The 13945-nt window shown below is 31.2% G+C and overlaps 2 protein-coding genes across 2 annotated transcripts in view; one reads left to right on the top strand and one right to left on the bottom strand.

Moving 5' to 3' along the window:
* LOC126859004 (two pore potassium channel protein sup-9) overlaps positions 1 to 13945 on the top strand; it is a 96842-nt gene that overhangs the window by 38362 nt on the left and 44535 nt on the right. The window lies entirely within an intron of this gene.
* Positions 4892 to 5498, bottom strand: LOC126857097 (putative OPA3-like protein CG13603). The gene is made up of 2 exons (XM_050606220.1): positions 5250 to 5498; positions 4892 to 5134 (listed from the first exon to the last, which is right to left on the bottom strand). The coding sequence occupies exons 1-2, from the start codon at positions 5496 to 5498 to the stop codon at positions 4892 to 4894; spliced, it is 492 nt and encodes a 163-aa protein (XP_050462177.1).

Genomic DNA, 13945 nt, shown 5'->3' with positions numbered 1-13945 from the left:
TACATCACTATTACGTTTACAATATTAAATTACCCATTATTAATAACAATATAATTTATATCATTATTATAATCGTAGTTATTATTTATACATATTAAGTTAAGAATATATAAAAATGTATAAAACCTTGATCGAAAAATAAGATTAATTAAAGAATGCAATCATTATCGAAAAATTAATAGCCATTTAGTTATAAACTAAAAATTTATGCAATGTCTAATAAAAATTTGCGATAAAAATAGAAAAAAGGGGATAAGAGAATCTTAATGTAGTTAAACTAAAGTAAATATTACATATTTTAATTAATTTCATCTTTACCTAAATTTTAATTAATTTTATCTTTACTTAAATTTATTTAGATATGTTCCTTAATTTTTAATAGAAATTAGATATTATTTATTTTTAATAATATTGATTCTTGTGTATGTGTGTTGTGTATACTATTTATAATATTATACGCAAAATTATTAAAATAATTTCTAGAATTACATGATATAAAACAAATTAGAAATAAATAGAAACAATCCTGAGAAAGAAGGATTAAATCTATTTCGTTCAAAACGAAAGGTCGAATTACTTATGGATCACAAAGCTTTACATTAACTAGATTTTCACGAGACAATAATCCCTTTCAGTTTACTTTAATCGCATCCGATCTGAAGAACCAAGGCTTCCGCCCAAGTTCTGATGATTAGACCCTTAGGGGTTAGTAAGTCGATCAATCCAGTTCTTTTCTGTCTAGCATTCTTAAGGTTCTTGAATGTCTTTTTCGGTCAAGAAACAACGATGTCTGAAATTGGGTCAAAGTTAGATCTTCTGTTAGATTATATTATTAATATAATCTAATTAATAATATAATCTAACAGAAGATCTAACTTTGACCCAATTTCAGACATCGTTGTTTCTTGACCGAAAAAGACATTCAAGAACCTTAAGAATGCTAGACAGAAAAGAACTGGATTGATCGACTTACTAACCCCTAAGGGTCTAATCATCAGAACTTGGGCGGAAGCCTTGGTTCTTCAGATCGGATGCGATTAAAGTAAACTGAAAGGGATTATTGTCTCGTGAAAATCTAGTTAATGTAAAGCTTTGTGATCCATAAGTAATTCGACCTTTCGTTTTGAACGAAATAGATTTAATCCTTCTTTCTCAGGATTGTTTCTATTTATTTCTAATTTGTTTTATATCATGTAATTCTAGAAATTATTTTAATAATTTTGCGTAAAAATATTTATGTTTTAATATCATTTTTTCCAGATATCTATTAGAAAATTGCATTTACAATTTGTTGTTGTAAACGGAAATGATTTTTGTTTCTATTAAATCGTTGCATATAAAATAAAGCATTTCTTTTTTGTAAAATGCTTTTATGAGTTACATTAAATCCATTGGAACGTAAATTGGTGGAAAACCAATTGGTGATGTACGTTTTGATGTCGAAATAGGAGAGATGTTATATTGTAGAGAGAAATAATATAATTTAACACTTTAAAACTATATTATATTTTATTGTATTACATTACATTATATTATATCATACGAGACCGTATATCATAATTTTCAAATGAGATTTTTGAACGCTTCTTGTTTATAAACTCTTTTGAGAATTTTAATGAGCTAAAATTATAAATTAGGACATTGAAACATAGTCAAATATATATACATATATATCTAATTTTAATTGCTTTGTAATTACCAAAAATTATTTATAAGATTATAACATTTTGAAATAATTTATATATATATATATATATATATATATATATATATATATATATTTAAAAGAAAGGAACTTTTATTGATCATAATCTATTTATGTGAGTTACGAGTTTGAAATACTTTTTATGCTTCTTATAACTCTTTAACAAGTGAGAAAATAATTTTGTAGAAAATTAGCGTGCCATTCATATCTCGATATCTGAAGTAGATGATTGGTCTTATCACTAAATTCTCACTCTTACGAAGTGAGTATCAAAGAATTATCTGATTTTGTGAATCAGCACGCGCATTTGAAATAGCCGTCGTAATACTACTTTTTTTTTTCGTAAATAAGAAAAATAATAAGAAGTTTATTGATTTTGTTATTTTAGCATAATTATATATTTATTCTGTATAGACAATTATTCAGCTTTATAAGCAGTATCATTTTCGAATAGATATTAATTATTAATCGTAAGCAACCGCCGCAAGATTTTGTTTTGAATTTTGTCGCGAATTACTTATGGATTGTTTAAAATGAATTTTATACTATGTAAATAATTATGAATATAAAAATATAAGTTACTATTACGTAGATTTAAAAGAGAATAAATATTATTTATATACATAAAAATAATGAACCCGTTTTCTTGTACATGCTTCTTGTTGTAATTTAAATATTTTAAATTCAACAAGATCGATATCTTGAAGAGTTCATTCTATCGTATTGGAAATGTTGGGAAGCTACAGGAAGGTATTGTGCGAGTTTATCTCAGGGGTCCTGTCAATATTTTTATTCATCGTGCGCCAATTGAGTACGCGATGCATCGTCGCTCTCTTGTTACCCGATTTGAAATGATGTATATGGCGCGAGAAGCCAGTTGTTCGTAAGGGTTTCCACGGTCGCGATGTCACAGAGACATCAATATCGAATTTCACGTCTGTTTCAAATCGAACTCGAAATGTTCTCTTGAGTTTCACGAATACTCGGGGGTCTCAGAAACATAATCTCCTCATCCTACGGACGTTGGTATCTGAAGATTCTTGTATCGTGCACATGACATTTATTCTGTTTTTTTTTTGCTTCTTCATAGAGAAAGCTTTGTTTTCATGAAAATTTTTTTTTTTAAATTTCAATGCCAATGTATTCAGAATGTTCTAAAACGTCGAAAAATCACATTTTTACAAAATGTCCGTATGTGTGTATATGTATATATGTACAAAAAGGACGTGGTTGCTCTTACTTCCGTAAATTTAATAAATATCGAGCTAAATATTTTTATATGAATAGAGTATTGTTAAAGGTTGGTTCATATTGAATTTAGTGAGGATCGGTGAAGGGGTTTATTTTTTATAAAATTTTGAATTTTTTAAAAGATGATGTTGCTGTAACTTCTACAAATTTTGAGATATCGGGTTAAATATTTTCACATGAACAGAATACATTATGGTTGGTATTAAATTTGATGGGAATTGGTGAAAGGGTTTATTTCTTATGAAATTTTTAATTTGTCAATAAATGTCACGCTCTAACTTCCACAAATTTTGAGATATCGAGTTAAATATTTTTTGAAATGAATAAAATATCATCAAAAAATGATTGAATTTGAAAAGATATTGAATTTGATGACAACTGGTGAAAGGGTTCCTTTTATATGAAATTTTGAAATTTTCTAAAAAAAATGTAGTTGCTCTAACTTCCGCAAATTTTGAGATATTCTACTAGATATTTTATTACATGGAATATTTTTATTAATATTATAAAGGGAAGGAAATAAAATTAGAGAAAGCAATGTGCAAGTTTCTAATTTGCACAATTTTTTACTTGTTTTTCTTTCTTTTTCTTTTTTTTAATATTTGGTGTATAATAATTTGAAATAAATAATGTAAATAATTGAAATAATTTGGTATAATTCAAAGAAGAAAGTTAGCATAGATTCTGGTTTTATATTGCGAACATTTCTGAGATAATTTTGGTAACGAAGAGTAATTTTGTTTTGATTTATCAGTGTAAATATACACAAATAACTTTTTTATTTTATTCAAAGAAAAAAAAACTATGCATAAATCTTTTATAACAATTTCCCATTTATTTACAATGAGTGATGCAAATATCTAGAGCTAAATATAAAGATGTAGATGTTTGCTCAGAAAATTAAAGCGAATGAAGTATCACATTTTTTTTTTCAAACGTAAACACGAGCATGTATTTGCTTACGAGAGAAACGAAATAAATCTTCGTATTACATTATGTGTTGATGTTCTGTGACAGAACGCCAACGACTTTCTTGTTTCGGTCAAGAACTGAATCTTGTTGGAGGAGGAAATCGAGGAAATGTTCCATTTCCCCAGCATGCGGAAGACTCTTAATCGAAAAATATTTTGTCGGAAACATTCCACTTTGCAAGTCGTCATCGGTTATTTTATGCTACAAACATTATTTTTACAGACATTAAAAAATTATACATCTTCTAATTAGATTTCTGAATAAATTTATAATTGATTTTTTTTAAAGATTAAATCTTATATATAATTATCTTTTCATTATTTAATTTTTATTCAGGAATGTTTATTCTCTTACTGTTATCGTAGAACCTTAGTTATTCGAGCATAAATTTACAACTATTACTATGATATGAGCACAAAGGAATTAAATGTTCTTCGAATGATAATCTACTTTTCGCTTGTCGAATCAACGATTTGTGCACTTTCCATATCACCTGTCTTTTAATGACATTTTTCCCTTCGTTGTCGATTTTCACGCTGAAAATCTGGATTTCGCTCCCAAGCTGTGAATTCCGTCGCAGCGAGTCAGATGCAGCGGGACGGGCGCGGAAATAACATTCGTTATGCAAACGTATGCTAATGTTAACCAAAATGTGATGGACAGGCGGTAACGGAAGAATATCCGCGCAAAGTTTGAATCGTCGCAGGTTCGCGTTTCTCAAGAGATGAGTGTGAACCTCTCGTTAATTTGTGGTTCACCGAGAACGTAACGCGGTCAATTTATTCGAAAAAGGCCATTATATCATGGTGATGGAGGATAATTCTTTTCGAGATTGCAAGACTCGTCGTTGTACGAAAATGCGATACTTTAATATGTCGACGTATGGATATATATATTGTTTAATATTTTTTTTTTTTATGACAGATTTTTTTTAAACTTTTTCTTCAAATGAAACGAAGCATTTTATTCGCCCTTTTCCGGATCACGCGGTAACGTACACCCGACTTGTCTCGAATACTCCACGATAATATCTTTGAGCCGCTTCGTCAAGATCACTTGATCTTCCACTCGCCGCATCAGCTGATTCTTTTCTGCTTCTAAATAGTTGAGGTCTTGAATTCTTAACTGTTCAGTGATGCGTGATTTCTTTATAGATGTACGTGTTTCGCATATGAGTATGCTCCACAAAAGTCCAAAGACTAATATCTTAGGGATTAAATCTTGATTTTATTTCGCGAAAGGAATTGTTAAAAAATTATATTCTTAAGATTAATATGTGTGTAACGTGCGCAAAGATTTCACGATTGTTATATTATTATACCTCAATTAATAATTTTGCTCCTCGCTCCATTATGCGAATTTCATCACGTTTTTTCTTTACTACAGCTGGAATTTTTTGATGCGCTAATACATCTTCGCACCAATACTGGAAACATCCTAGTTGAATCAGGACATATTTTTTTAGCAACGGTCGATCCTTCACGTGATTCACTATATATCTTGACACTGGTTGCGTAATTTGTCTTACGAGCTGTGCGATAAGGTTTATGCCGGGAAATTTGTGTACCATTTCTACAATCACTTATCTTATGCTTTTGGAGGGAAATATTTTAACGAGATTTTTCTTCGTACACCATTTGTGAATAATGAATTTTTCAATCGCATCAAATAATCATTATTAATTGGGGGAGAAAATGCTGATCATCTCATTTACATGTTGACGTAAAGCAGATTGAAACTGGGGTTATATTGGCGGTTTTCATATTATATGAAGATTTCGGTGTTGTCAATTTTTGACATTTATTCCTCTGTCTTCTCATAATTGAAAGTTTTAACTTTAATATTTTTAGAAAATGTATTTATTTTCAATTTTTTATCATCAAGTTTACTTCTATTTTTATTTCATTCGATTTTTATTGTTAAAATCTATAAGAATTAATATACACGATTTTTTAAATTAATGCATTAAAATTGTAGTAACTGTTTAAATCGATATACAGTTAATTAATTGCGTTAACTGTATATCGATTTAAAATAAACTTATCAATTTTTGTGCCATAAAATAATACACTTCCATTACAAAATGAATTCCAATAATGTACAGCACATATAACTGTGATAACTGTGATAGTGTGTAAAGATAATAGAATATATATAATGGAATATACGTAAAAGAATATACATAATATAATTTTTTAGGACACATAGCATAGTATATGAAATTTTACTCAAATATGTATATACAGGGTGTCCTAAAAATTTTGACACACCCAAAGTGTGAAGGTAGATTGGACCAAACTGAGTCGAAAAGTCCTGTACCATTTTCCTCTATAACGCTTCAGAAAGAAGTTATTGAGTAAATTCTGGCCAATCGTCGCCGATCTTTACTCAAGCGCACGTTGGTGAGCCACGCGCCTGATAGTGTGCGTGAACGTTCAGCTGGTACAGTGACGCATTACTACCAGGCGCGCGGCTCACTGACGTGTATCTTGTTAAAGATCGGCGCTGATTAGTCAGACTTTACTCAATAGTAATTTCTTTCTGAAGCGTTATAGAGGAAAATGGTACAGGACTTTTCGACTCAGTTTGGTCCAATCTACCTTCACACTTTGGGTCAAAATTTTTAGGACATCCTGTATATACATATATTGTGTATATATTCCATGCTTGTTACATCTTAATTTATGAAAAGTATAATGAGCGTATATTCGGAAGAATATTTGAGAGATATTATGTACTTTGAATATCTCCATGTTTCATGCAGAGATTTAAAAATATGTGGGTACTTTTATTGACTAAATGGCTAAACGGATTATATCTATCTACATATCAAAAATTACGAAGCTGACCTAGTTGAGCGGCTTACGATTATAACAGATATCACTTCCGATTTGAAAATGCTCGTACAGCTCTTGTTGAAATTCTCATCAAGTGAATTATATTATATTATTTCACTAACATGCAAACAATTATACGTCTGTTTTAGATAATAAAGGAACATGAACATTAAGTTTCTTAAGCTAATCATTCAAATCGTCTAAAATTATGTAAGAGGTTTAAGATCATAAATTAAAGAAAAATTATTTTTTATGAAAAAAAAAAAAATTAATTTTTTTATCATTATTATTTGAATATACAATAAGACATAAGCAAGAATTTATATGTATATATATATATGTATATCAGTAAATCTATTTGATCTTCAGATTATAAGAAAGCTATTTTATGCCTTCATTTTCCGCGACATTACTCAGTTGTGCAATTTATATTATATATTATATATGCATTAATATTATATTATATACAATATTAAATATTTTAAATACATGATATTTGCATATTGAAATGTAAAATCTTTTCTTAGTTGGCTTTTAGTTGGAGGGTTGGAAAAATTTTTTTGGTTTCATATCTGGGAAATGAAATGTCTATATTTTTATCCTTGATAGACGATGTTCCAGATACGGATCGGTCTTTCGGGACAAATCTCGATTTTGACGCCCGGCTTATTCTCTAACAGACGATCTCGAATCGGCCGACTCGATGCACGATTTGATAGTCCTCTCGGCCGCCCCTTGGGGTGTCCTTTCACTTTTATCCGCGATCGATCCGACCTACGCCCCTATACACGTCTATTTGTGGGGTCCGCGTACAGGACGGAAAAGAAGAATCTCTATATGCACGTGTGCACTGTTCCGTGACATTTCAAAGTTCATAGTTCATTATACATAGAAGTACTGACAAATAATTCTAACTTATCCGTCATCGGATAATAAGATATATATTTTAAATAATACATATTTACTAAAGTATATTTAAAAAAAGATTTATTTTTTATATTACAATAACACATTGTTTAATAATTTTTTGACTTTACAATATTTTATTAATTGAAGATATTTTAAATATCGTATAATGATGTAGCAAGTAATTGCTATATGTTTTAACGTCTTCAAAAGAAAATAATATTTTCTACAAGAGTATAGAAAATATTTAAAGCTTATTTCGCGTGATATATTCTTGATACATTTGCTTGATAGTTTGCGTGTATTATGTGAATGATTTACAAAAATAGGGAAAGAATTTTTTTTTTTTTGTGATTTGAGAGTATATTTTTGTAAAGATTATTATACGAGATAGTTATAAAAGTATAACTATTGTGCATCCATTTTTTCCAATCGCTTAAATTAACACTAGATACGACAATCTAGTGATCGCCTTGATTTCAAGTATCGGGCACAAGGCATCTGCATTCGCGAGCATCAAATAACAGTCGCCATTGAAAGTGTCGATACGCAATTTCCTGCGAAAACACGTTACCGACGCCGGCGCCACATGTCGGGAAAATCGGCGGGGAAATATCGGAAAATGTCGACGAGGTCGGCCTGGCGGTGTAGGCGAGGAGGCAGGACAGCGGAATGGAAGGACGCTCGTTCCAGGAGCACTTCTCCCGTCCGTCGTGATCGCTTGGAAGGCAAAGAAAAAAAAAAGTTGCCTATTTATAAACCATTAGCGGAGAATGCAGTTTAATCAGGCTCACGACGCCCCTCGCTCTATCTCTATTTATTCCTCCACGGTTGATCAATACATTAAATGTTAGAATACCCCGTAGAATACCCGCCATCGCTGTCTTATTCGAGCCGGAAAGAATTTTGGTTAATTGCTCATAAGGAACTTTTTGCCCGCGCGCTACAAGGATTGACCTAGCTACGTTTTTTTTTAGATAGCATGGCATTATGTTCATTCTATTTCTTCCTTTTTTATATATATTTTTTGCCGTATATTATCTAAAAATAAAAGATCTCTAAACTGGGGTGTTAGCACAAAGGGTTACTTAGTTATCTATTTGCTAATTGTAGGTGAATGTTTGTCTATTATTTCTTAACATGGATATTTTCGGGAGACTATCTTGGTGTTCCAGTCTAAGACGCTCTCTATAGTTATTTAAAAGAAAGGGAGAGGAATGTGCCAACGATCTGTGATTTATTGCTAAATATACTCGATACTTCCCTCATGTGTTGAAAATGTTCTGCATTCTATATATCCAACAAGTAAAACTTCAATTAAGTGTTCAAACAATTTAATCCATTCAGGTAAATTATTAACTTAAAATTCTAATCAAGAGAAAATTAATTACGGAGAAAATTGTTTGCCGATTTATGAAGTGGAAATTGGCGATAGAAGTAATTCGATGATAATTAAAATTACGACGATGCATATTTTTTCTGTCTTTATGTCATTTTATTATCTCTGAGCAATACACATTTCTTTCTTTATTATTTCTTTATTTTTCTATAATATAAGAATGAGAAAAGAGAATCAAGTTATATATAAATTGCGTTATATTGTTATAAATTATGTCACGTTAGGCTATATTTGTATTTGATCCCAGCCGTGTTTAACTTATATTTAGACGCTAACGTGATATAAAATGGCATTCTCTGTTAATTTCAATCATCATTAGTGTTATGTGTGCTGGATATAAACGAGAATATAAAAATAGGGGTAGTTTCAACTAGATAAATCCATTTACATAACGAATCTGTAAAGTAGCGCGTTTATTCTATCTAATTAAAACTTATATAGGGTGGAAACTTTTGTTTTTTGCGTTTTTATATAAGATTATTTAATTAATATATAAAAGACTTTGTTTTTTGGTTAAATTTTTAAACAGATGTATTGAAACGAGATGTTAATTTAAAGAAAGTTAATTTAAAGAAAGAAGTAAACGTGAAATAATTGTTAAAAAAAACTGCGCGCATTTTTTTTATTTAAATTATTGTTAAAAGGAAAATATAAATTTCATAGATTGATTTCAAAAGGAGATTAAGTTAATTAAGTAGAGCACAAATGATTTTTTTTCAATACTTTTTAAAGATAATTAATAATCTAGATAATAGTTTATGTTCTTGCGTGGAATATGTATTTACACAATATTATATTTTTGCGCGATACAATTAATTAATATGTCAAGTCTTCCTTTAACATTTGATATATAAAAAGGGCAGGTAGACAATCGCGCAATTAAATCTCTTTTACACACACACACACACACACACATACACATATAAATATAAATATAAACAAAAAGCTTCCATAGCATACAAAACATATATGTTTATGAACATGTACATACACATACACATCAAACCTACATCATATCTATTTGCTTGCTGAATTGAAAAGTGACTAATACAATAATTAATATAAAATTAATAGAATGTTAATATCTAATTGTTAACATAATATTAACGTTAAAGATATGTTTTCAAGGTAGTTTTTGTTTGATTTGATTTGCATCGAGCATTAAATTTGAAATACTATGTTCTAATAATAAGATGAATCAAATGAATGTAAAGAAAAAATAAATAATTGTTATAAAAAAATATATTGCAAATAATTGCATACTTTTTTTCAAAAAAAATTATTTTCTGTACACCATTTGATTCATCTTATTATTCTGTACATAAAAGTATTACGTTACATTTATCGAAAACTAAATAATTTTTGCGATATTTTATATTTTATTAAAATATGTCAGATTAAGATACAAAATAACTAAAAAAATTCTTAATGAAAAAATACTTTATTATAGTGTTTTGAAAAGCTCTCGAGATAAGCTACAAGAATATGCAATAAAAAATGGGGGTTTCCATTTAAGAAATTAAAGATGTACTTAACTTTAACGATGCCATCCAAAATCAAACCAATGATACTATCTTATGTGCCCTTCAAAACCATACAATTTTTGTTTAAATTTTTCTCTAAAATGCTTAGTTTTTGAAAGAAAAGGGGCGTACGGATCTTGGACACCCTGTATATTATTATATATTATATTGTGTCGCACTAGAATTTTCAGTAATTAGAAGTTAAATAAAAAATTTATACGTAGTACAAAAAAATTCTATTTAATTCTTTTAAAAACATCTTTACGAAAGCTAAAAATAGAATTCAAGACACGACAGTTGAAAATTTTTTTTCAAGTTACAGTAAATGAAAATTGCATTACACTGTGCAATCGCTTATTTAAAAGTCAATTATATGTATGAAAACAGTTTTAAGATTAATATATTGATATTTCTGAAAGATTAGCTATAATCTTAAAAAAATGGAGTACTGTTAGTGGAAGTGGAAGTGAGCTGAGAAGAGTGAGAACGATGTGGCGATAGTCTTGGGAAAATCAAGACATCGAAAAGAGTATAAAATTAGAGGAATACTTCCACTTATTATTATCCAGTTTCTACGTAATGAATTTATATGAAACCTTTTGTAATCGGAAGAGCGGATGTGCGCTGTATCACACGAACCACGCTTGTGCTCGAAAGTCGAACGTTGCAAAAACCTTATCTCATAGCTGACACGCCTCGAGTCACATTCTATTATTTACTGATAGTAATAACGACAGCATATGATTACAACCCACGAAGCCTAAAAAGTATTTCTAAAAGCTTTCTGAGAACAATAACCTAAAGTGTCAGATCTTTAAATCTTATTGGCAATGAGTTTATGAGACTTGAAAGAATAATGTGACATAGCTCAGCATGGCGTTTCTAGACATTTCTAGAAGTAAAACGTTTCTAGACATTTTCTTATTTAGCTTTTTTATTGCTTTGAGATTGCAGGTTTATTCTTATACATATATTGTTTGACGAAGTAATAAAATTCTTTTATGTACAAGCTGTTGGAAAAAAAGGGTAAAATATTTTAGTATTATTTTTATTTTTGGAATTTAGTATGCCTAAAAACAAAAAAATCTTAATACATATGGATCCGCAAATGAGCCATTTTTGAGATATTTTTCTTAAGCGAGTTTAGATTTTGGGAGATCTAGGAAATCATGGTATGGAAAATATTATAATATTAACATGGTATTCTTAGCGGCGTAAACTAGATTAATGTAACCGGATAACAAATAATGGTTTATTTATTAAACTAATGAACCACCGTCTATATATAATAATAAAATAAAGCTGAGGCGACAAAAGCGGTCTTAATTAATAATAAGTTCGGTTGTACCACAATTTTCAAAAATTATAGCTTTTTACATGAATGCAGAAATGGAAGAATTTTTTCGCATGAATTATAAAAATAAAAATGTAAAACAAAAAATAAGAATCATAAAAATTATAAAGAATATCAAAAACAAAAAAAATAAAAATATCTCGAAAACGGCTCCCATTTGCGGACCCACGTTTATTAGACTTTTCAATTTGTTTTTGGGCGTATTAAGTTTCCTTATTTTTTTTTTTTTTTTTCAATACCTTGTATATTAAATTAACGGAGAACACTATTTTATATTAATCGGGTAGACAAGAATGGAAGAATAAAATGATGAGTAGCTTGAGTAATAAAAGAGGATATTATCTTAATAGAAGAATACATATCATCTTATTCTCCCAGACATTCTTTGCCTGATATCCGGTTAATGTCTTCCCAGGATCACCATGATTCAAACTTCGAAGTGAATAATTAGTATCCGAATGACGAAGCAGCACCAAGTAACACCAACCTGCTACTTAGCTGGCAGCTGCCGGGGGGGATAAGAAGTATTTTCAGAGTGGCAGCGCGTCGATCCGCAGCAGAAACGGCGACGGCTGGGTCGCGAGAGCGGGCGGGGGTGGTTGTATATTTAGCTGTAAACTTTTATACACCGGGGTGGTACACCGACCGCCCCTCGCCGCTGCCGCAGCTTATACGGGGCTCCACGGTGGCGATGGGCGCTGGATGGGTGGCAAGGGGTGGGAAGGGGTGGTGGAGGAGGAGGAGGAGGGGGGAGGGGTACGACCGAGGTTCTATTTATAGAAACGGCGACCTATATATAGCCCGTCGCGAGCTATGCATAGCTTCAACTCACCCCGGCCACCAGTCTTTCCTCCCCTGCCCTCCCCTCCCCCCCTCTATCTGGTTCCCCTCACCCCAATCTCTGCGTCGACCGCCGACCCCCACGTCGCGAGCGCACCGCTCCGCACTGCGAATGTTCGCGGGTGGGAACGTTCCTGGATGCGCGCGGGGTGTCCGCGGGGGGTGAGTCGCGGGCACCGACGTATGGCACCGACGGTATGGTGTTGTACGCGGTGCGGGCAGGTTCAATGAAACCAGGCCATCAGCATCCCCTACGCGCGCGCAGCGCGCGCGACACTTCTCTTACGTTCGAAATGCATCCCTCCATTCAGCTCTCTCTCTCGTCCCGGTTCTTGGCGATACGTTTTGCGCGCGCGAGAACGCCGATTCGACTTTTCCGTTGCGGCGTTTTCCCGTTTGTCCACCAATGTTGATTTGTTGGATGTATCCCTCCCCGAAAGAAATTGGCTCGGAATTTTGAAGGAAGAGAGGAATTCTCTCGTACAGGACATTCCTTGTTTCGAATATCTCTTCCCCTCCCCCCCCCCTCTCCCTTTAATTCTGCATCAAGATATAATAAAAGAGGCAATACAGCGCGTTAATAACAATCTTCTATAATCTATAATATTATAAAATATAGCTATATATATATATGATAAAAAGTATAGAAAGTAGAATATTGTGAAGTTTGAGCTATATTTATAGTTATTTAATTTTCTTTCTATTATATTTAATTTTTATTTATATTATCGATTATTTTATAAACTAATTATTAATTTTAATAGTAAAAAATAATCACGCGTTATATTTATCTTGCTTAATTCTCTCTCTTTCTCTCTGTCTGTCTGTCTCTCGCTCTCGCTCTCGCTCTCTCTCTCTCTCTCTCTCTCTCTCTCTCTTTCTCGTATTTATATACATTTTATTTTTTTTATTTTGATTGTATTTTTATCTTTTTTATTTTAAGTTTAGTGTTTCATTTAAATACACATGAATAAATATTATTGGGAATAAGATATAAAAAGACTCTCCCTCTCTTTTCCCATTTTGCCGCTTTATACTTGAGCTCTTAAAAAAGATGTCTTATATTAAGTACTTTCCCCCATTTGCAAGAAACTTCCCTGCTACTTATATCCGAGCGTCCTTTATCGAGTTAAAACACGTGTGAGAAGGCCGATAACG

This window comes from Cataglyphis hispanica, chromosome 2, assembly GCF_021464435.1.
Source record: "Cataglyphis hispanica isolate Lineage 1 chromosome 2, ULB_Chis1_1.0, whole genome shotgun sequence".
NCBI classification, from domain to species: domain Eukaryota; kingdom Metazoa; phylum Arthropoda; class Insecta; order Hymenoptera; family Formicidae; genus Cataglyphis; species Cataglyphis hispanica.
Note: the sequence above shows the minus strand (reverse complement) of the source record. Positions and strands in the feature narration are given on the sequence as shown.